This window comes from Microtus pennsylvanicus, chromosome 13 (assembly GCF_037038515.1).
Source record: "Microtus pennsylvanicus isolate mMicPen1 chromosome 13, mMicPen1.hap1, whole genome shotgun sequence".
Taxonomy (NCBI): Eukaryota; Metazoa; Chordata; class Mammalia; order Rodentia; family Cricetidae; genus Microtus; species Microtus pennsylvanicus.
Genome location: NC_134591.1, coordinates 36,803,643 through 36,825,632, shown reverse-complemented (window position 1 = coordinate 36,825,632; position 21,990 = coordinate 36,803,643). Strand labels below are relative to the sequence as shown.

At 42.8% G+C, this 21,990-nt stretch overlaps 1 protein-coding gene and 1 long non-coding RNA gene across 2 annotated transcripts in view; one reads left to right on the top strand and one right to left on the bottom strand.

The window, feature by feature from the left end:
- The window catches only part of Ube2u (ubiquitin conjugating enzyme E2 U), a 118,734-nt gene that overhangs the window by 19,777 nt on the left and 76,967 nt on the right, over positions 1–21,990 (bottom strand). Inside the window, exon 7 of the mRNA XM_075944585.1 lies at positions 3,825–3,913. Coding sequence (XP_075800700.1) covers positions 3,825–3,913 — 89 coding nt within the window. The remainder of the gene's footprint in view (positions 1–3,824; positions 3,914–21,990) is intronic.
- LOC142833912 (uncharacterized) lies at positions 4,603–5,472 on the top strand. The gene is made up of 3 exons (XR_012907466.1): positions 4,603–4,741; positions 5,224–5,264; positions 5,378–5,472. It is a non-coding gene; the product is annotated as an uncharacterized LOC142833912 (long non-coding RNA).

Below are 21,990 nucleotides of genomic sequence, written 5' to 3'. Positions count from 1 at the left end.
GTTGCTCATCTTCTCTGGAGGAACTCTCACTCTCACATCCGGAAAACACCGGAAAGCACCGGCTTGCATTAGTGTGTTTCCTTTACAGACCTATTATCTCACACAACCCCAGAGATCCTAAAAGCAGGGCGAATGTTCTTTGCTCGTTAACAGGAATGAAAGATGGCGTTCAACTAGGCAAGCCATTCCTTTGAATTTGCTTACCCATATGTTGCAAAACTAGCATCGGGCTAAGGAGTTGCTGACTTCTGACGCATGCTGCCCCCACCTGTGGCTGTGCGTTATGGTCGCCCAGGGAGCTTTCAAAACTCCCACTACCCGGTCCTCCTGCCAGCCCCGGTGGAACTGGTCTGGGTGTGCTCTTTATGTTGGAATTTTTACGGGCTCCGCAGGTGGCTCTAATGAGCAGCTGAGACTGTGAGGCCGGGCTCTGGAAGCAGGCACGCAGCTTCTCGCAAGGAAGGAAGGGGCCTTGGGGAAGCCTCAAAGACTGAGAGTCTCCTGGGGTGAAAGCAAGCACCCCCCTTGATGCCGGAGGCTGTTTGGTTCGCCCGCTGACAGCAAACAAGCACCAGGGAGCCTCCACTCAGCGCCGCACAGCGTGGCGCTCAGGAATTCTTTTCCTGGAACGTAAGCACTTCCGTATGGGGATCGTATTCTGTCGGTAAAGAGCTGTTCCTACAACCATATGCATGGCTTTTCTCTCTGCCAAACCCCTGATTTGACATTTTATAGTGATGGGCAGAGAACAGCGGGGTCGCGGGTACATTTCTCTGTAGGATTTCCTATGACTGTGAATGGAAATGACGTGCGTTTCAGAAACTCTGCTTAGCCTTCAGCATTTGAATGTAAATCTCACACTCTGCTGGGATAACACATTGTCATGCTATAAAGGCAGAATATATCATAGGAAGAAAACGCAGAGGCAGAGGTCTAATCCAAGTCTTGGAGCACAGTGCTACTAACTGAGGACGGGCTTGTGTGCTGACTGCTGTGTTCTAAGCTCTTCCACCCTATGACGTCATTGTGTTGTGACTGCTCCCATTTTTACAAACAAGGCAGCTGGGCCAAGGACAGCAACAGACTGACGAATATGTGATATTTTCTCGCATGTGGATGACCCTAGCTAAATTACCTGGTTTCTCCTAGTCTCGTTTTCTCATCTGAAAAACAAAGGGTTAGAATCATGTCTAGTCCCTCGGGCAGATAGATGTATGACTATTTGTTACATATATTAAGGTGTTCCGTAAATGAATATCCATTGAATAAATGAAGGGATGATGAAGGAGCGTGGTTAGAAGCATAGCATATACAGACACACTCTACAGACTGTATCGTGAAAGAATACACTCCTGACGGTTATCACATTAAAATCTAGACATAGCTTTGTGGCTCAAAAATAAGAAAAAGTGTTAATAGCCAAATCAAAATACAATTACCTCCTACTCATAAAACACAAATCTCTTAAAATACGCATGGGCCATTCATAGCCTCAGCAGTGACAAGAATATGGACGTGTAACTGACGTTAGGAGGTTCCCTTTGCGCTTCTGAGTCATTGGAGGAGCAGTCCACAACCTAAAACTTTATCTTCATTACTGCGAGGAAATTAGGCCATTAGAAAAGCGGGTGTTGGCGCCCATCCAGCTGAACTATCAAAAGGCAACAAGGCCGGAAGATTCTGTCAGGTTTGCATTTGCTTTTGAAAATTAGGTGCTGGCTATTTTTGAGGGCAGGCTCTTGGAACATTTTGAGAGCTATTCCAGGGGAAGGAGGGGCAGCGGGGTTGTGAAATCTGCCAACCAGTGTTAGACTCGAAGTCCTAGGAATACTTCTGGGCTACGGAGAACTAGGCCCAGGCCCTTGCTTTCGCAGACGGTGAGTTACAGACTGGGTTAGTGACAGACCGATGTAGAGACAACAAAACCCAATACGCTGGAGTCAAACGCCTTTGAAGGAGGAACTGCTATCAGGAAATCACCATGATTTTCTTCCATTTTAAAATCGCCTTTTATTAAGAGGCAATTGTTCCCAAACTCTCTCAAATTTTGGCACATTATTGTATCTTTTGCCTAGGACTTAAGTTTCTGAGCCCCTCCCACCCCGTACATTTACATATTACCGTCCTGGAGGGGGGAAGACAGAAACCTTTTTTTTGGGTGGTTGGGTTTTGCAGGAATTTGCCCCTTAGTCCCTGGTCCCTGGAGTTAGTATCTTTCAACATCATGTTTTCACAATAAATGTTTATTGTCCCCAATTCATCTGTGTCTCTCTATACTCCATTCATGGCACTTGAAATGGACCAGCTACCTAAGGTGCATCTGGCCACCAAACTTTGAAATTAAACACCCGTGAACTCTGATATCAGCAATAAAATTCTTTGAACTAACAGTGTTGCTAAAATCTGTGTATCATAATACTCTTCGAATGATTTTTTTTCAACCACTCATGTGTGAGTGGGGATGATAATGTATAATCAGAAAATAATCAATAACCAGTTTCCTGAGAGAGCATGTGATTTCATAAACATTATCTAGCTTACTTGGTTTTATATTTGTTAAGCTTAATTAATAGTACCTATGCCTTATCTTATGTCTGAAAAATAAATACAACTTTTTTTTTTTTTTTTTGCTATAGTTAGGAAACAACTGCAATGAGATGATGCCCAATGAGACTCAAAATTAAAGCAGTGACCATGAGGGCAGAGGTGAGTAGAAGCATTATAATGTTACAAGAGACAAATCAAGAAGACAAAAAAAATTAAAAGGGATAAGGTTGTTCTAAGGATTATTAGGCAGAAGAAAATGAAAAAAAAAATAATGAGCTCCCAGTACCTAAGACAGAGAAGGAACGAGGGACAGGTTTTGGAGCTCCAGGGAGAACTGGGCTCAGGATATCTGAATGGCATGCCTGTACCATGTGTAGGTGGGGGACTCGGGGCCTGGCTGCACATGTGCCCGTGGGTGCAGAAGAGGGTCTGGCTGGAGGTGTGGTTTGGGCATCACTGACTGATGAAAAGGAAGGCAGCGAGAGAGGCCTTTCAGGGCGATGGGGAGAAGGGTAGGGACGAGGTCGTCACCGGGAAAAGAGGCAGAATACCTAGGCAAAAAGAATAAAACTTGCGGACGCAGGGCAGCATGGACATGAATGAGAGAGAGCACAGGCAGCAACAGCTAGGAGAGAAAAGCACTTCAGAACGGCATTGCAGACTCTGGGCTCCGCAGTCCCTTCTACCTTCCCGAGGCCCATGCCACTTTGACAGGATGGCTGGGGCAAAGCCACATTTTCACTCATGTGTGGGGCCTGGATAGCCTACTTGGAGGAAAATAAAGACATATAGTCTAAAAGTCCGCTTAAATGGAAGCACTTGTCCGGCTCTCACATTCTGGGTTTGTGGTCCCCAGACAATGCTTCCTTACAGGGCTGTAACCGAACTGCCCTCCCTGCGCTCACACTTCTTCTGCCTGTATTTGCTCTCCGTGCCGGCTCTGACTTCAGGCATAATGGTCTTTTAAATGCAAAAGTCCACCCTGCTGTGAACTCTCCTTTCTTGGTCGAAGGCAGTTAAGTAAACCTCAAAAGATCAAGAACTCCATCAATTGCCTACTCTTCTGGCTTTTAAGGGGACTCAGGTCAGGGCTCTACACAAATGAGGCACTAAATTAACAGTTGTTGAGTGACTAGTGTAGCACAGAGAGCCAGCAAACAGCTTATTGCTCTTGCATAGCCAAGACGTGTCAACTAGTCTTTAAAAGTAAGACAATCAGAACGATCCACAGGTTAATGGATATTAGAAGGACACAGAAGAAGGTTAGATCTGCTTACATGGATTTCTGGAGAGTTCTGCTGTTTGTGATGTGGCTATCGTAGACCATGTCTTGTAGTAATCATTAAATGAAATTTTCTTAATTACTCTGAAAATACAAACAAAATATAATTTGTAAGGTTGTTTTTAAAATTATCAGAGCATACCATTCAGCTAACAATCATATCAAACGAGGCTGATTTGAAAATTATGATACTCTTTTCCCCTTCCCTTCCTTTCCCCTTCCTTCCTTCCTTCCTTCCTTCCTTCCTTCCTTCCTTCCTTCCTTCCTTCCTTCCTTCCTTCCTTCCCTCTTTCTTTCTTTCTTTCTTTCTTTCTTTCTTTCTTTCTTTCTTTCTTTCTTTCTTTTTTTATTCTTTTGAGACCAGGTATGTGTGTCCCTGGCAAGTCTTGCCCTCTCTGTACCCCAGACTGGCCTGAACTCACAATCTTCCTGCTTCAGTCTCCTGTGTGCTGGGATTACAGGCGTGTGCCATCAGGTCGGGCTTTGGACATACCTCTCTAAGAATTACCCATTGAATAGATGAATAAAACACATTCGCCCCTGACAAGTAAAATCACAGAAAAGACAAACTGTCTAATTTTTCAGTAATGAATAGAAATGCCCACCTATGCACATGTTTATCTGCACTGTAAAAAGACTAATGCCAGTATCTCAAAGGATCCTTAAAGGAAGCATTATATTTGTCATTTTCTTCACTCTACAGTAAAGTTTTCTTAAATGCCGTACCAATGCCATTTAGTATGATGGTTTTCATTTCTTCTTCATAGGGAGAATAAAGGCATCAGAATGCAGATTGACTTTTACACAGAATCCTAGCCACATGGAAGCCCCCACTTTCCTCATCCCCCACCCGAACATTCCTCTATTGGTGTCCTTATGCTTTTACAGGAAAGAGAAGATTCTAGTAATGCAGTAAGTGGCAACTGAAGACCACTTCCTAAGTCCCTGCATCTGCATGCATTTTTACTATGAACTTGTTGAGCACAGCAGTTTATAGCTCTGTAAATAAGACATTACTTCGAGATAACATTCAGCCATGTGAAGTCACCAGCTAACCAGTGCAAGTAGATGCTTAAACATCAGCTGTAATATTCCTTATATCTGATCTTCAATTTAATTTTTCAATTTTTTGGAAGGAGAAACATTTTCAGTCAAAAAATATTAGTATTAATTTTTAGGGGTCAACTGTAAGTTCCGTAAGGTAAGTATTTGACTCAATTCTGAAATTAATGGGGCAATATTTAAATGGATCAGTGCATCCATTTAGTTAGCAGTTTATGACACCTAATTTTAAAACTAACATTTTTCAAATGTGTTATTACTTTTCCAATCATACATAAGTAAACGTCTGAAACGGGTGAAGATAAATTAACCATTGCTCATATTGCTTCCAGCACAGCCTGCCAAGCTTCACTCGGCCGAACAATATGCTAAGGTAACACGAATTTGCCCCCCGAAATGTTTCAGCGTTTTGCAGAGAGGGCAGCAAAATGAAAGGCTGCCTTGTATCTCTTGCATGAAAATCTTGAGATCAATTTGCTGTCACAGGTCATTTAACAGACGACAATGACCCAAGAGGAAGGAAACTGTCAACAAACTGTCTCATGAAAAAAAATTACCATCTCTAGGCACAATCGTCTCCATTGTCTTTTGTCTGTTTGAGGATGACCTATGACCCTCTCCTTTTGTAGGAGTGTCCTGTTCAGTTTCAAACTGTTAGCCCTTTGGGGATTGCTTTTCTTTTTCTCAGAATAATTAAAAATATTACCCTAAAAGGTATAGCGGTGGTTAGATTGAATACACAAAGCAGAATATCTTAAACGTTTGCACTTCCAATTATATAGAGGAAACAGTCCCTTAAAATAATAGTCACTATATTTAAAATTAACTAGTTAGACCACTAAACTAACAAGGAGATAAATGATATAACAATATGTTTGTAGTTCCCATCATTACCAACAACATACTGAATATCATCTCGATGATGAAAAAAGAGGAAATACAAATTTAAAAATTTTACTGGGCAGTAAAGTTGTGTTATTCTGTTGACATAGCACATAATCCTGACAGAGAGAAGAGGACAGCTTTCTCTAGTCCCATAATAAGGTGTTGCATTTAGATAGCATAATATATTGACCGTACTTCTTTAGAAGTGGCAATAAACAAAAGAATTTGGAGGAAGGCAATAAAACTTTTGTTTGACAGTCATCAGGGAGTCATCTGAGGCACATGTCTGTGAAAAGGGAGGAGGCAGCATCCTAGGCTCAGGGGACAGACTCAGTCATGTTCGGGACTCGGATCTGATGTGCCTGCAAGTACACACAGAGCATCTTGCAGGAAGGGAAGACAAGGCTGAGGCAGTGGAGCTCAGCGGAGAGTTCAGATTGAGAGAACAGCCAAAGGCTGTTCCAATGGGTGGAGCTTGGTGGTACAGGATCTTCACATGTAGACAGAGAAGGCTCAGAACTGGCTGACCAACTAGGTTCATCAGGACTGAGGGCCATCAGTGGTTCCTAAACAGGAAAGTAAAGAAGGAGCTGGGGCTTGAGTGACAGTTTCCTCAGGGGTCTCACACAGGGTAAATTCCATAAGACTAAATGTAGGCTCAGTTAGGAAACAAAGTGACAGAGGTAATGAGCTAACTGAGACTTAACGGGGATGGGAGCAAAGGTTAGGAGCAGGTTCAGCTGAAACCAAGATAATGCTGAAGAAAGATCAGATTAGCCAATCACCTGATGCATGAGAGGTGAAGGCTTGTTGGGTCAAATCTTTTCTGAAGCCCAGAAGACTAGGTTTCTAGTAACAGACAGCATTACGTGGGACTGAAGTAAAATATGAGTGTAATTTCAGAGGCCTACTCGGGTGATGATACGACAGAGGAACCAAAGTGACCTTTAGGGGTCTGAGGGTGAAACTGGGAATGGAAAAGAGAAAGAGAGAGACAGAGACAGATTAGCAGATGAAGCCATTAAGGAAAACAATTTCTAAACCAGTGTTTAGTAACACCAACTTATAAGGAGCCAGTAAGGGTGCAGTCTGGTGTTATCTGAGCTGTGACCATTTGTTGTTGAGTTGCATAGACACAAAGGCAGATGTAAACCTAAGGTGCCTAGGCCATATTGAGGAGAAACAGCTTCCTTGACAGCACATGGAATGGGGATGTAGAGGCCTGCTCTCAAGAGGAGCACAGGCTGGAGGTCATTTCTAAAGGCAGGGCAGGAACTCCCCTGTGGACCAGGGAGCAGGGCTTTCTTTGTAGAGGGTGATGTGGGAAAGCATGTGCCCCACAGACTGCTAAACACAGTAGCCCCTGCTTATCCACAGGCAGTGAGCAAATTCCAAGACCCCCAGTGGATGCTGAAATCACAATCACAGGTAGTACCAAACTCTCTGTGTGTGTGTGTGTGTGTGTGTGTATGTGTGTATGTGCGTGTATGTCCCTATACATCTGTATTAGTCATTCGTCTTGTTGCTGTAGCAAATATTTCACAAAAACCACTTAGGGAGGGTTTATTCAGGCTCACAGTTGGAAGGTGGGAAGTCGTGGTGATAGCTGGCCACATTGCAGTCAAGAAGAAGAGAGCCATGCATGTTGCTGCTTGGCTCTCCTTTTCCTTTTAAAACATGCCTTGAGACATGGAGCTAGAGAGATGGCTCAGCAGTTTAGAGCACTTGTTGCTCTTTCAGAGAGGACTTGGGTACCATTCCAAGCCCTACATGGTGCCTCTCAGCCATCTCTAGCTCCAGTTCCACGGGGGTACGATGCCTTCTGACTCCTGGAGACACCACACACACACACATGGTACCCATACATGAATGCAGGCAAAACATTTACATGCATAAAATTTACTAAATAGATCTAAAAACTAAGTAATCAGAAACAGAACAATTATGACAACACACTATAATAAAGCGCGGTGAATGACAATAGTCTCTCTGTGTCTTATACTATTTTATTGCCTTGCACTCACTCTTCCTGTCATGATGTGAGTTGACAGATGCCTATGTGAAAAGATGAAGTGATATAGATTAATACAGAAGCAGCCTGTGATGGCCTAAATGGCTATTGGGTGACCGATGGGCATGGGGTATGCTGAGTGTGGATACAATGGATAAAGATCTAAGTCTCCTTCCAGGGGATAGAGCGAAACAGCACAAGATTCATCCTGCTGTTTAAACTGTGAGCAATTTAAAACGTACAATTTTTTTTTTCTAGAATTTTCCAGAAAGGGGGCTCACTGCCTGGAAGAATGGTGATGCTGTTTTATGGAAGCAGCATGCTGCTCAAACTTTGACTGATTGGAAATGTCTTCTCCAGCATCATCTAGTGCTTAGCATCATGGTTAAGATTACAGGGGCTGGAATTAGCAGGGCAAACTCTCTAGCTCAGTTCCTTATTGACGGTGTGACGGGGTGAGCTATGTAACCTTCCTCTACTTGTTTCCTCATTGCTGAAAGAGAAAGAAATTTTCTCAAGGGGTCATAAGTATTCAGTGAAAGCACACATGAGAAGAGCCAAGTTGAGCACCTCGTCAGCACTCAGAGTCACTGGCCTCTTTAATTGCCTTCCCAAAGTATCTCCTCATTTCCCACTGCTCACCCTAGACAGCCTCCTAGCTGTTTCCCTGCCTTTTACGCTTTATGCCAGGGAGGGTGACGCCTCTGTGGGAAGTGGTATTTGTCATCTAATTCTGGGGGATGAAGTCTCAACACTCCCAAACTTGACTCTTCATCAGCTGGCCACGCTCTTCCTTTCTCCAGTCTCTCATTCTTCTCTCCGGAGCCCCACGATCTCTTAAGACTTCTGTAAATCTTGAATTTCTTATAATATTATACTTCTGTATCTGTGCAAAATTTTCTAGTTACAGACTTTCTCTCCTTTGCATTCCTTATTCTTCTTCCTCATCACAGTCTGGCTCCAGTCAAATAACTGTCTGAAGGCTGCCATAGGGGATGCCAGGGTTTGTCTCCCGGTGTCTCTCATGCTCTTTCCACATCATGCGGAGACCCAGCTCAAAATGACAGCAGGATTTACAGCCCAGGCTCTCTGGCCAGGGCATTTAGTTCAGGAATAGGAACAGGAATTATAATGACGGTGATTAAACCAGGACTGGAGAGGTGGCTATCTGGGTAAGGACATTTGCCACACTTGAGGACCCGAGCTCAGTCCCCAGAACCCATGTAAAAGCTGGACTGGCTGCTTGCACCTGCAGTCCCAACACGGGTGCAGGTGTAGGCAGCAAGGTAGCTAGGGCTTGCTAGGCAGCCAGTGGCAAGTTCCAAGATCAGTGAGGGACCCTGTCTTCCATCCAATGTTCAGTCTGCCCCGTGTCGCCCCTTGGCCACCAGTGAGTGCATATGGTTACATGTGCGCGCGCGCGCGCACACACACACACACACACACACACACACACACACACACACACACACCGATGTGTGCACTCATGCATACACGAACAGGTCTGAATCAGAGTGAGTCTCATCACAACATTCTAGCACAGCACCTGCTGATATCACAGGTCAGCCTTTTTTGTTATCTCAACGGCCTTGCTACTGTCCGTCATTTTACAACCCTAGGCAAGAGCTAGAAGTAGCTTATAAGGTTCTGGGGAAACACAATTCAACCAGTTCTTAAATAGGATTATGCACAGTGGGAACAAACTATATATATAATAATATGGTACTCTTTAAGCAACAAGTAGTAGACGTTTCTCCTCCTTATGCCCTTTAACTTTTATCTCTAAATTATTTTGTGGACTTCAGTACAGTTGTCTTATGTATTTTTTTTTAACATTGTGATACTATTACAATGACATGTAAACATTTTCTTGCTGGCAGCACACCTCTAGCGCCTCAGCATTGGGGAGGCTGAGACAAGAAGATGGTGAGTTGTCTAGAAGACCTTTATTTTCCCTATTTGGATACACACACACACACACACACACACACACACACACACACACAAATATAGTTTATTTAAAATATTCCTTTTGTCTGTAAGGTCTTTGCTATATTCACTTGCCAGTTTTCAAGCTTTCTATACTTAATTGGATTTAACTGTGGAGATAATCATATTATCTGTGAAAAATAATTTGTAGTAGCCCACCCCTTACCCATAGTTTTGCTCTCTGCAGTTTTAGTTATCTGTGATTAGTCATGGTACATGCTTGGAATGGTACCCAGTTCCTCCGCAAAAAGCAACAAGTATTCTAAACTGCTGAGTCATCTCTCTAGCTCCATGTCCCAAAGCATCTTTTAAAGGGAAAAGGAGAGCCAAGCAGCAACACGCATTGCTCTCTTCTTCTTGACTGCAATGTAACCAGTGACCAGCTGCCACCATGACCTCCTACCCTCCAACTATGAGCCTGAATAAACCCTTCCCTAAGTTGTTTTTGTGAGGTATTTTGTTATAGCAACAAAACAGGTGATGAATATGGATGTATAGGAGGAGACACACACACACAAGCATGCACACATACAAACACACAGAGTTTGGTACTACCTGCGACTTCGGCATCCACTGGGAGTCTTGGAATTCGCTCACTGCCTGTGGATAAGCAGGGGCTGCTGTGTCTAGCAGTCTGTGGGGCACATGCTTTCCCGCATCACCCTCTACAAAGAAAGCCCTGCTCCCTGGTCCACAGGGGAGTTCCTGCCCTGCCTTTAGAAATGACCTCCAGCCTGGGCTCCTCTTGAGAGCAGGCCTCTAGGTCTCCTTTCCAAGTGCTGTCAAGAAAGCTTTCTCCTCAGCATTGCATAGGCTCCTTGGGTTTACATCTGCCTTTGTGTCTATGTAACTCAACAACAAATGGTCACAGCTCAATTAAACACCAGACTACACCAACAAAGTGTGGATACTAAGATCATAACTTGGTTAAAAAAAAGTACAGACTTCTAAAAGAAGTTTAGAAAGAAAAGAAAAGGTCCTCTCTCTGTATGTGTGTGTATGCATGCGTGTGTGTGAGTGTGTGTTTGTATGCATCCGTGTGTTTGTGTATATGTGTTCTGCTCAGAGTGACTCATTTAAGTAGAACCCATTCTGACCTTGGCATTCCTCAAGTTCCTCCTTAGTTTTCTATCAGTATTTGCCAAGTGGCCTTGAGTATCTGGCAGAAGATGTTTCTTACACTGTCCTTGTCCTTGCTTACTCTCCTGCAGAAGAGCTCTGAATTCTAAAATACAAGCCCCGTTAATTTATGGGTCACAATTTAAAGGGGTGTGTCCCCAACATGGAGTATTGTGTCTACTACAGGACGGCGTTATTGGTGAATAAATTTTACAGACAGGGATAAAGTACCTCCCCTTCCATGAAAAAGGCTGTGGCACAAATGGGGTGTGACATTCTAGAGGAAAGGAATAAATCCCAATTGAATGCAGAAACTCAACGTCAACAGAGCCTCCAAGTGCAACATCAACAGAACAACTGTGCTCAACATCAACAGAACCCCCTAGCTCAACATCAAAAAAAAAAACCACTAGCGCAAAATAAACAGAACCCCATAGTTCAACATCAATAGAACCTCCAGTTCAACACAAAAGAACCACCAGTTCAACATCAACAGAATCCCCCAGTTGAACATCAACAGAACGCCCTAGTTCAATATTAATATAACCCCCAGGTGAACATCAACAGAACTCCTAGCTAAACATCAACAGAACCCAAAGCTCAACATCAAGAGAACCCACTAGTTCAATATCAACAGAACCCCACAGTCCAAATCAACAGAACCAGCCAGTTCAACATCAATAGAACCTCCAATTCAACAGAAACAAAATCTCCAGTTCAACATCAACAGAAACCCCTAGGTTAACATCAACAGAATCCCCCAGTTCATCATCAATAGAACGCCCGAGTTCAACATCAAGAGAAACACCCTGTTCAACATCAACAGAACGCCCAGTTCAACATCAACAGGATCCCATAGTTCAACATGAAAAGAACCACCAATTCAAAATCAACAGAACCCCCCGGTTCAATAATAACAGAACCCCCAGTTCAACAACAACAGAACCCCCAGTTCAACAACAACAGAACCCCTTAGTTCAACATCAACAGAACCCACGTTCAACATAAACAGAACGGCCAGTTCAACATCAATAGATACTTCTAGTTCAACATCAACAGAACCCCCTAGTTCAACATCAACAGAAACACCAGTCCAACATCAACAGAACCCCCAAGTTCAACATGAAGAGAATCACCAGCTCAACATACAAGAACCCCCAGTTCAACATCAACAGAACCCCTAGCTCAAAATCAATAGAAACCCCTAGTTCAACATCAATAGAACAAGTAACTCAACATCAACAGAACCTCCTAGCTCAACATCAACAGATCCCCCAAGCTCAAAATAAACAGAAGCCCCCAGCTCTACATCAACAGAACCGCCTAGTTCAACATCAACAGAACCCCCAATTCAACATAAAGAGAACCCCCAGTTAAACATCAACAGAACAACCCCCAGTGGAACATCAACAGAATCCCCAGTTCAACATCCACAGAACCTGATGTGGGAGTGTTATACATCAATCTGTTGATTTCATTGGTTAAGTAATAAAAAACCTGCTTGGCCTCATAGGGCTGAATCTACATAGGCGGAGTAAACAGAACAGAATGCTGGGAGGAAGAGGAAGTGAGCTCAGAAATCATGCAGCTCCTCTCAGAGCCAGATGCGATGAAGCAAACCGTCAGGTCAGACATGCTGAATCTTTCCAGTAAGCACACCTTGTGGTGCTACACAGATTATTAGAAATGGGCTAAATTAACACTTGAGAATTAGCCCAGAAGAGGCTAGATATAATGGGCCAGGCAGTGTTTAAAGAATACAGTTTGTGTATTATTATTTCGGGTAAAGCTAGGGAGTGCCTGGAACTGGGTGGCAGAAACGCAGCCCACAGCTCCATACTACAAGAACCCCTAACTCAACATCAACAGAACCCCCGAGTTCAACATAAACAGAATCCTTAGGTCAATATCAAGAGAACCCCCTAGCTCTACATCAACAGAAACACTTAGTTCAACATCAACAGAACCCCCAGTTCAACATCAACAGAACCCCCAGTTCAACATCAACACAATCCCCAGCTCAACATCAACAGAACCTCCCAGTTCAAAATGAACAGAACCCCCAAGTTCAACATCAAGAGAAGCCCCAGTTCAACATAGACAAAACAACCAGTTGAACATCAACAGAACCCCCAGTTCAACATGAACAGAACCCCCAGTTCAACATAAACAGAACCACCAGTTCAACATCAACAGAACCCCCGGTCAAACATTACCAGAACCACCCAGTTCAAAATCAACAAAACCCCCAGTGGAACATTAACAGAACCCCGAGTTCAACAACAATAGAACCCCTACCTCAAAATCAATAGAAACCCCTAGTTCAACATCAACAGAACAAGTAACTCGACATCAACAGAACCTCCTAGCTCAACATCAACAGATCCCCCTAGCTCAAAATAAACAGAAGCCCCTAGCTCTACTTCAACATAACCGCCTAGTTCAACATCAACAGAACCCCCAGTTCAACATCAACAGAACCCCACAGTTCAACATCAACACAACCCCAGTTCAACATCAACAGAACCTCCCAGTTCAACATCCAGAGAACCCCCCAAGTTCAACAAAACAGAACCCCGTGTTCAATATCAACAGAACCCCTATTCAACAGAACCCCTATTCAACAGAACCCCTGTTCAACATGAATGGAACCGCCAGTTCAACATCAATAGAACCTCCTAGTTCAACATCAACAGAACCCGTAACTCAACGTCAAGAAAACCCCCCAGTTCAACATCAACAGAAACCTCCAGTTCAACATCAAAATAACTCCCGAATTAAACATCAACAGAAAACCCCAGGTCAACATCAACAGAAACCCAGAGTTTAACATCAACAGAAACCCCAAATCAACATCAATAGAAACCCCAGTACAACATCAACAGAACCCCCCAGTACAACATCAACAGAACCCCCAGTTCAACATAAACAGAACCCACAGTTCAACATCAAAAGAATTCCCTAATTCAATATCAACAGAACCCACAATTCAACATCAAAAGAACCCCCAGTTGAACATCAACAGAACCCCCAGTTCAACATCAACAGGACCCGTAACTCAACATCAATAGAACCCACTAGTTCAACATCAACAGAACCAGTAGCTCAACATCAACAGAACCTCCTAGCTCAACATCAACAGAAACCCCTAGTGCAACATCAAAAGAATTCCCTAGCTCAACATCAACAAAACACCCAAGTTCAACATCAAGAGAACCTCCATTTCAGCATCAACAGAACTCCTAGCTCAATATCAACAGAACCCACAGCTGAACATCAACAGTATTCCCACTTCAACATAAACAGAACCAGTAACTCAAAATCAACAGAAACCCCTATTTCAACATCAAAAGAAACCCCTAGTGCAACATCAACAGAACCCCCAGATCAACATCAACAGAAAGTTCAAGTTCAACATCAACACAACCCCCATTCAACATCAACAGAACCTCTCAGATCAACATCAACAGAACCCCTAGTTCAACATCAAGAGAACCCCAAGTTCAACATCAACAGAGCCTGTTCAACATAAACAGAACCGCCAGTTCAACATCAATAGAACCTCCTAGTTCAACATCAACAGAACCCATAGCTCAACATCAAGAAAACCCCACAGTTCAATATCAACAAAACCCTCCAGTTAAACATCAAAATTACTCCCAAATTAAACATCAAAAGAAACCACCAGGTAAACATCAAGAGAAACCCTGAGTTCAACATCAACAGAACCCTCAATTCAACATAAACAGAAACCCCAGTGCAACATCAACAGAACTCCCAGTTCAACATAAACAGAACTCCCAGATAAACATCAACAGAACCCACTAGTTCAACATCAACAGAACCATACCTCAACATCAAGAAAACTTCCTAGCTCAACATCAACAGAACGCACTAGTTCAACATCAAAAAACCCTAAGTTCAATATCAACAGAATCCCAAGTTCAACATCAACAGTGTAACCAGTTCAACACCAAAAGAACCCACAGTTCAACATCAACAGAACCCCTAGTTCAACATCAACAAAACCCCCTAGTTCAAAATCAAGAGAACCCCCAGTTCAACATCAACATAACTCCCTGTTAAACATCAACAGAACTTCGCAGTTCAACATCAACAGAACCGCCTAGTTCAACATCAACAGAACCCCCAATTCAACATAAAGAGAACCCCCGATGAACATAAGCAGAACCCCCAGTTCAATATCACAAGAACCCCCCAGTTCAACATAAACAAACCACCAGTTCAACATCAACAGAACCCCCAGTTGAACATTACCAGAAAACCCAGTTCATCATGAACAGAACCACCCACTTCAATATCAACAGGACCCCCATTTCAATATCAACAGAACCCCCCAGTTCAACAACAACAGAACCCCCTAGGTCAACATCAACAGAGCCTGTTCAACATAAACAGAACCACCAGTTCAACATCAATAGAACCTCCTAGTTCAACATCAACAGAACCCATAGCTCAACATAAAGAAAACCCCCCAGTTCAATATCAACAGAACCCTCCAGTTCAACATCAAAATAACTCTCCAATTAAACATCAACAGAAACCCCCAAGTCAACATCAACAGAAACCCCGAGTTCAACATCAACAGAACACACAATTCAACATAAACAGAACCCCAGTTCAACAGAAACAGAACCCCCAGTTCAACATCAACAGAACCTCCCAGTACAACATCAACAGAACACCCCAGTTCAAAATCAATAGAACCCAAAAAGAAATATCAACAGAACCTCCCAGTTCAACATCGATAGAACCCAAAATTTCAACATCAACAGAACGCCCTAGTTCAACATCAACAGAACCCCCATTCAACATCAACAGAACCCCCAGTTCAACATCAAAAGAAACCCCTAGTCAAACATCAGCAGAACCCGTAGCACAACATCAACAGAACCCGTAGCTGTTAGCATCAACAGAATCTCCTCGCACAACATCAACAGAATCACAAGTTCAAAATCAACAGAACCCCACAGTTCAACATCAATAGAACCTCCAGTTCAATATAAACAGAACACCCAGTTCAACATCAAGAGAACCCCCAGTTCAACATCAACAGAAAGTTCAAGTTCAACATCAACACAACCCCCTTCAACATCAACAGAACCTTCATTCCAACATCAACAGAAGGTCCAGGTAACATCAACAGAATCCCCAGTTCAACATCAACAGAACCCCCAAGTTCAACATCAAGAGAATGCCCTAGTTCAACATCAACAAAACCCAAATTCAACATCACCAGAACCCCCAGTTCAACATCAAAAGAAGCCTCTAGTCAAACATCAGCAGAACCCGTAGCACAACATCTACAGAACCCGTAGCTAAACATCAACAGAACTCATAGCTCCACATAAACATAACCTCTAGGTCAAATTCAACAGAATCCCCACTTCAAAATCAGCAGAACCCCCAGTTCAACATCAACAGAACTCCCAGTTCAACATAAACAGAACTCCCAGCTTAACATCAACAGAACCTACTAGTTCAACATCAACAGAACCCGTAGCTCAACATCAGGAAAACCCCCCAGTTCAATAGCAACAGAACCCTCCAGTTCAACATCAAAATTACTACCAAATTAAACATCAACAGAAACCACCAGGTCAACATAAACAGAAACCCCGAGTTCAACATCCACAAAACACCCAATTCAACATAAACAGAACCCCCAGTTCAACATCAACAGAACTCCCAATTCAACATAAACAGAACTCCCAGCTCAACATCAACAGAACCCACTAGTTCAACATCAACAGAACCATACCTCAACATCAAGAAAACTTCCTAGCTCAACATCAACAGAACGCACTAGTTCAACTTCAAAAAACCCTAAGTTCAATATCAACAGAACCCCAAGTTCAACATCAACAGTGTAACCAGTTCAACATCAACAGAACCCCCAGTTTGACATCAACAGAACTCCCAGTTCAACATATACAGAACTCCCAGCTCAACATCAACAGAACCCACTAGTTCAACATCAACAGAACCATACCTCAACATCAAGAAAACTTCCTAGCTCAACATCAACAGAACGCATTAGTTCAACATCAAAAAACCCTAAGTTCAATATCAACAGAACCCAAAGTTCAACATCAACAGTGTAACCAGTTCAACATCAAAAGAACCCACAGTTCAACATCAACAGAACCCCTTGTTCAACATCAACAAAACCCCCTAGTTAAAAATCAAGAGAACCCCCAGTTCAACAACAACATAACCCCCTGTTAAACATCAACAGAACTTCGCAGTTCAACATCAACAGAACCCTTAGTTCAACATCAAGAGAACCCCAAGTTCAACATCAACAGAACCCTCGATGAACATAAGCAGAACCCCCAGTTCAATATCACAAGAACCCCCCAGTTCAACATAAACAAACCACCAGTTCAACATCAACAGAACCCCCAGTTGAACATTACCAGAAAACCCAGTTCATCATGAACAGAACCACCCACTTCAATATCAACAGGACCCCCATTTCAATATCAACAGAACCCCCCAGTTCAACAACAACAGAACCCCCTAGGTCAACATCAACAGAGCCTGTTCAACATAAACAGAACCACCAGTTCAACATCAATAGAACCTCCTAGTTCAACATCAACAGAACCCATAGCTCAACATAAAGAAAACCCCCCAGTTCAATATCAACAGAACCCTCCAGTTCAACATCAAAATAACTCCCCAATTAACATCAACAGAAACCCCCAAGTCAACATCAACAGAAACCCCGAGTTCAACATCAACAGAACACACAATTTAACATAAACAGAACCCCAGTTCAACAGAAACAGAACCCCCAGTTCAACATCAACAGAACCTCCCAGTACAACATCAACAGAACACCCCAGTTCAAAATCAATAGAACCCAAAAAGAAATATCAACAGAACCTCCCAGTTCAACATCGACAGAACCCCAAATTTCAACATCAACAGAACGCCCAAGTTCAACATCAACAGAACCCCCATTCAACATCAACAGAACCCCCAGTTCAACATCAAAAGAAACCCCTAGTCAAACATCAGCAGAACCCGTAGCACAACATCAACAGAACCCGTAGCTGTTAGCATCAACAGAATCTCCTCGCACAACATCAACAGAATCACCAGTTCAAAATCAACAGAACCCCACAGTTCAACATCAATAGAACCTCCAGTTCAATATAAACAGAACACCCAGTTCAACATCAAGAGAACCCCCAGTTCAACATCAACAGAAAGTTCAAGTTCAAGTTCAACATCAACACAACCCCCTTCAACATCAACAGAACCTTCATTCCAACATCAACAGAAGGTCCAGGTTCAACATCAACAGAACCCCCAAGTTCAACATCAAGAGAACGCCCTAGATCAACATCAACAATACCCCAATTCAAAATCACCAGAACCCCAAGTTCAACATCAAAAGAAGCCCCTAGTCAAACATCAGCAGAACCCGTAGCACAACATCAACAGAACCCGTAGCTAAACATCAACAGAACTCATAGCTCCACATAAACATAACCTCTAGGTCAAATTCAACAGAATCCCCAGTTCAAAATCTGCAGAACCCCCAGTTCAACATCAACAGAACCCCCAGTTGAACATTACCAGAAAACTCAGTTCATCATGAACAGAACCACCCACTTCAATATCAACAGAACACCCATTTCAATATCAACAGAACCCCCAAGTTCAACAACAACAAAACCCCCTAGGTCAACATCAAAAAACCCCCGTTCAACATAAACAGAACCACCAGTTCAACATCAATAGAACCTCCTAGTTCAACATCAACAGAACCCGTAGCTCAAAATCAGGAAACCCCCCAGTTCAATATCAACAGAACCACCAGTTCAACATCAATAGAACCTCCTAGTTCAACATCAACAGAACCCGTAGCTCAAAATCAGGAAAACCCCCCAGTTCAATATCAACAGAACCCTCCAGTTCAACATCAAAATAACTCCCCAATTAACATCAACAGAAACCCTCAAGTCAACATCAACAGAAACCCCGAGTTCAACATCAACAGAACACACAATTCAACATGAACAGAACCCCCAGTTCAACATAAATAGAACCCCTAGTTCAACATCAACAAAACCTCCCAGTACAAAATCAACAGAACACCCCAGTTCAAAATCAACAGAACCCAAAAAGAAATATCAACAGAATCCCCCAGTTCAACATCAACAGAACCCCCAAGTTCAACATCAACAGAACGACCTAGTTCAAAATCAACAGAACCACATTCAACATCAACAGAACCCCAAGTTCAACATCAAAAGGAAACCCTCGTCAAACATCTGCAGAACCCGTAGAACAACATCAACAGAACCCATAGTTAAACATCAACAGAACTAATAGCTCAACATCAACATAACCTCTAGGTCAAATTCAACAGAATCCCCAGTTCAACATCAGCAGAACCCCCAGTTCAACATCAACAGAACTCCCAGTTCAACATAAACAGAACTCCCAGATAAACATCAACAGAACCCACTAGTTCAACATCAACAGAACTGTAGCTCAACATCAAGAAAACCCCCTAGCTCAACATCAACAGAATGGACTAGTTCAACATCAACAAAACCCTAAGTTCAATATCAACAGAACCCCAAGTTCAACATCAACAGTGTAACCAGTTCAACATAAACAGAAGCCCAGTTCAACATCAACAGAACCCCCAAGTTCAACATCAACAGAACGCCATAGTTCAAAATCAACAGAACCCCCATTCAACATCACCAGAACCCCCAGTGCAACATCAAAAGAAACCCCTAGTCAAACATCTGCAGAACCCGTAGAACAACATCAAGAGAACCCCAAGTTCAACATCAACAGAACTCATAGCTCAACATCAACATAACCTCTAGGTCAAATTCAACAGAATCCCCAGTTCAACATCAGCAGAACCCCCAGTTCAACATCAACAGAACTTTCAGTTCAACATAAACAGAACTCCCAGATAAACATCAACACAACCCACTAGTTCAACATCAAAAGAACCGTAGCTCAACATCAAGAAAACCCCTAGCTCAACATCAACAGAGTGCACTAGTTCAACACCAACAAAACCCTAAGTTCAATATCAACAAAACCCCAAGTTCAACATCAACAGTGTAACCAGTTCAACATCAACAGAACACCCAGTTCAACATCAACAGTGTAACCAGTTCAACATCAACCGAACCCCTAGTTCAACATTAACAAAAGTCCCTAGTTCAACAACAAAGAACCCCCAGTTCAACATCAACATAACCCCCAGTTCAACATCAACAGAACCTCTGAGTTCAACATCAACAGAACCCTAGTTCAATATCAAGAGAACCCCAAGTTCAACATCAACAAAACACCCAGTTGAACATTACCAGAATACCCAGGTTAACATCAACAGAACCACCAAGTTCAATATCAACAGAACCGCCATTTCAATATCAACAGAACTGCCCAGTTCAAAAACAACAGAACCCCCTAGTTCAATATCAACAGAATACCAAGTTAAACATCAACAGATTAACCAGTTCAACATCAACAGAACCCGTAGCTCAACATCACCCCCCCCCCCAGTTCAACATCAACAGAAACCTCCAGTTCAACATCAAAATAAATCCCCAATTAAACATCAACAGAAACACCCAGGTCAACATCAACAGAAACTCTGAATTCAACATCAACAGAAACCCCAGATCAACATCAATAGAAACCCCAGTAAAACTTCAACAGAACCCCCCAGGTCAACATCAATGGAACCCCCATTTCAACATAAACAGAACCCCCATTTCAACATCAAAAGAATTCCTTAGTTCAACATCAACAGAACACCCAGTTCAATATCAAAAGAACCCCCAGTTGAACATTGACAGAACCCACAGTTCAACATCAACAAAACATGTAGCTCAGCATCAATAGAACCCACTAGTTCAACATCAACAGAACCCCCAATTCAAAATCAACAGAATGCCCTAGTTCAACATCAACAGAAACCCCAGTTCAATATCATCAGAACACCCCAGTTCAAGATCAACAGAACCCCCAAATGCAATATTAACAGAACATACAGTTCAACATCAAAAGAACCCGTAGCTCAATATCAAAAGAACCCCCTAGTTCAACATGAACAGAACCGCCTAGTTCAACATCAACAGAAACGCCTAGTTCACCATCAACAAAACCCTAAGTTCAATATCAACAGAACCCCAAGTTCAACATCAACAGTGTAACTAGTTCAACATCAACAGAACCCCCAGTTCAACATCAACGAACCCCTAGTTCAACATCAACAGAACAACCTAGTTCAACATCAAGAGAACGCTCAGTTCAACATCAACAGAACCGCCAGCTGAACATAAACAGAACCCCTAGTTCAATATCAATAGAACAACCCAGTTCAACATAAACATACCACCAGTTCAACATCAACAGAACCCCCAGTTGAACATTACCAGAACACCCAGTTCAACATCAACAGAACCACCCAGTTCAATATCAACAGGACCCCCATTTCAATATCAACAGAACACCCCAGTTCAACAACAACAGAACCCCCTAGTTCTACATCAGCAGAACCCCCGTTCAACATAAACAGAAACGCCAGTTCAACATCAATAGAACCTCCTAGTTCAACATCAACAGTACCGGTAGCTCAACATCAAGAAAACCCATTAGTTCAACATCAACAGAACCCTCCAGTTCAACATCAATATAACTGCCCAAGTAAACATCAACAGAAACCTCCAGGTCAACATCAACATAACCCCTCAGTTCAACATCAAGAGAATCCCCAGTTCAACATCAACAGAACAACCAGTTCAACCTCATCAGAACACCAAAGTTCAAGATCAACAGAACCCGTAGCTCAATATCAAAAGAACCCCTAGTTCAACATCAACAGAACTGCCTAGTTCAACATCAACAGAACCCCCAGTTCAACATCAACAGAGCCTCTCAGTTCAACATCAACACAACCGCCAGTTCAACATCAACAGAACATCCCAGTTCAACATCAACAGAATCCCCCAGTTCAACAACAACAGAAAACCCAATTCAACATCAACAGAACCACTAATAAACAGAACCCCTCTTCAACATA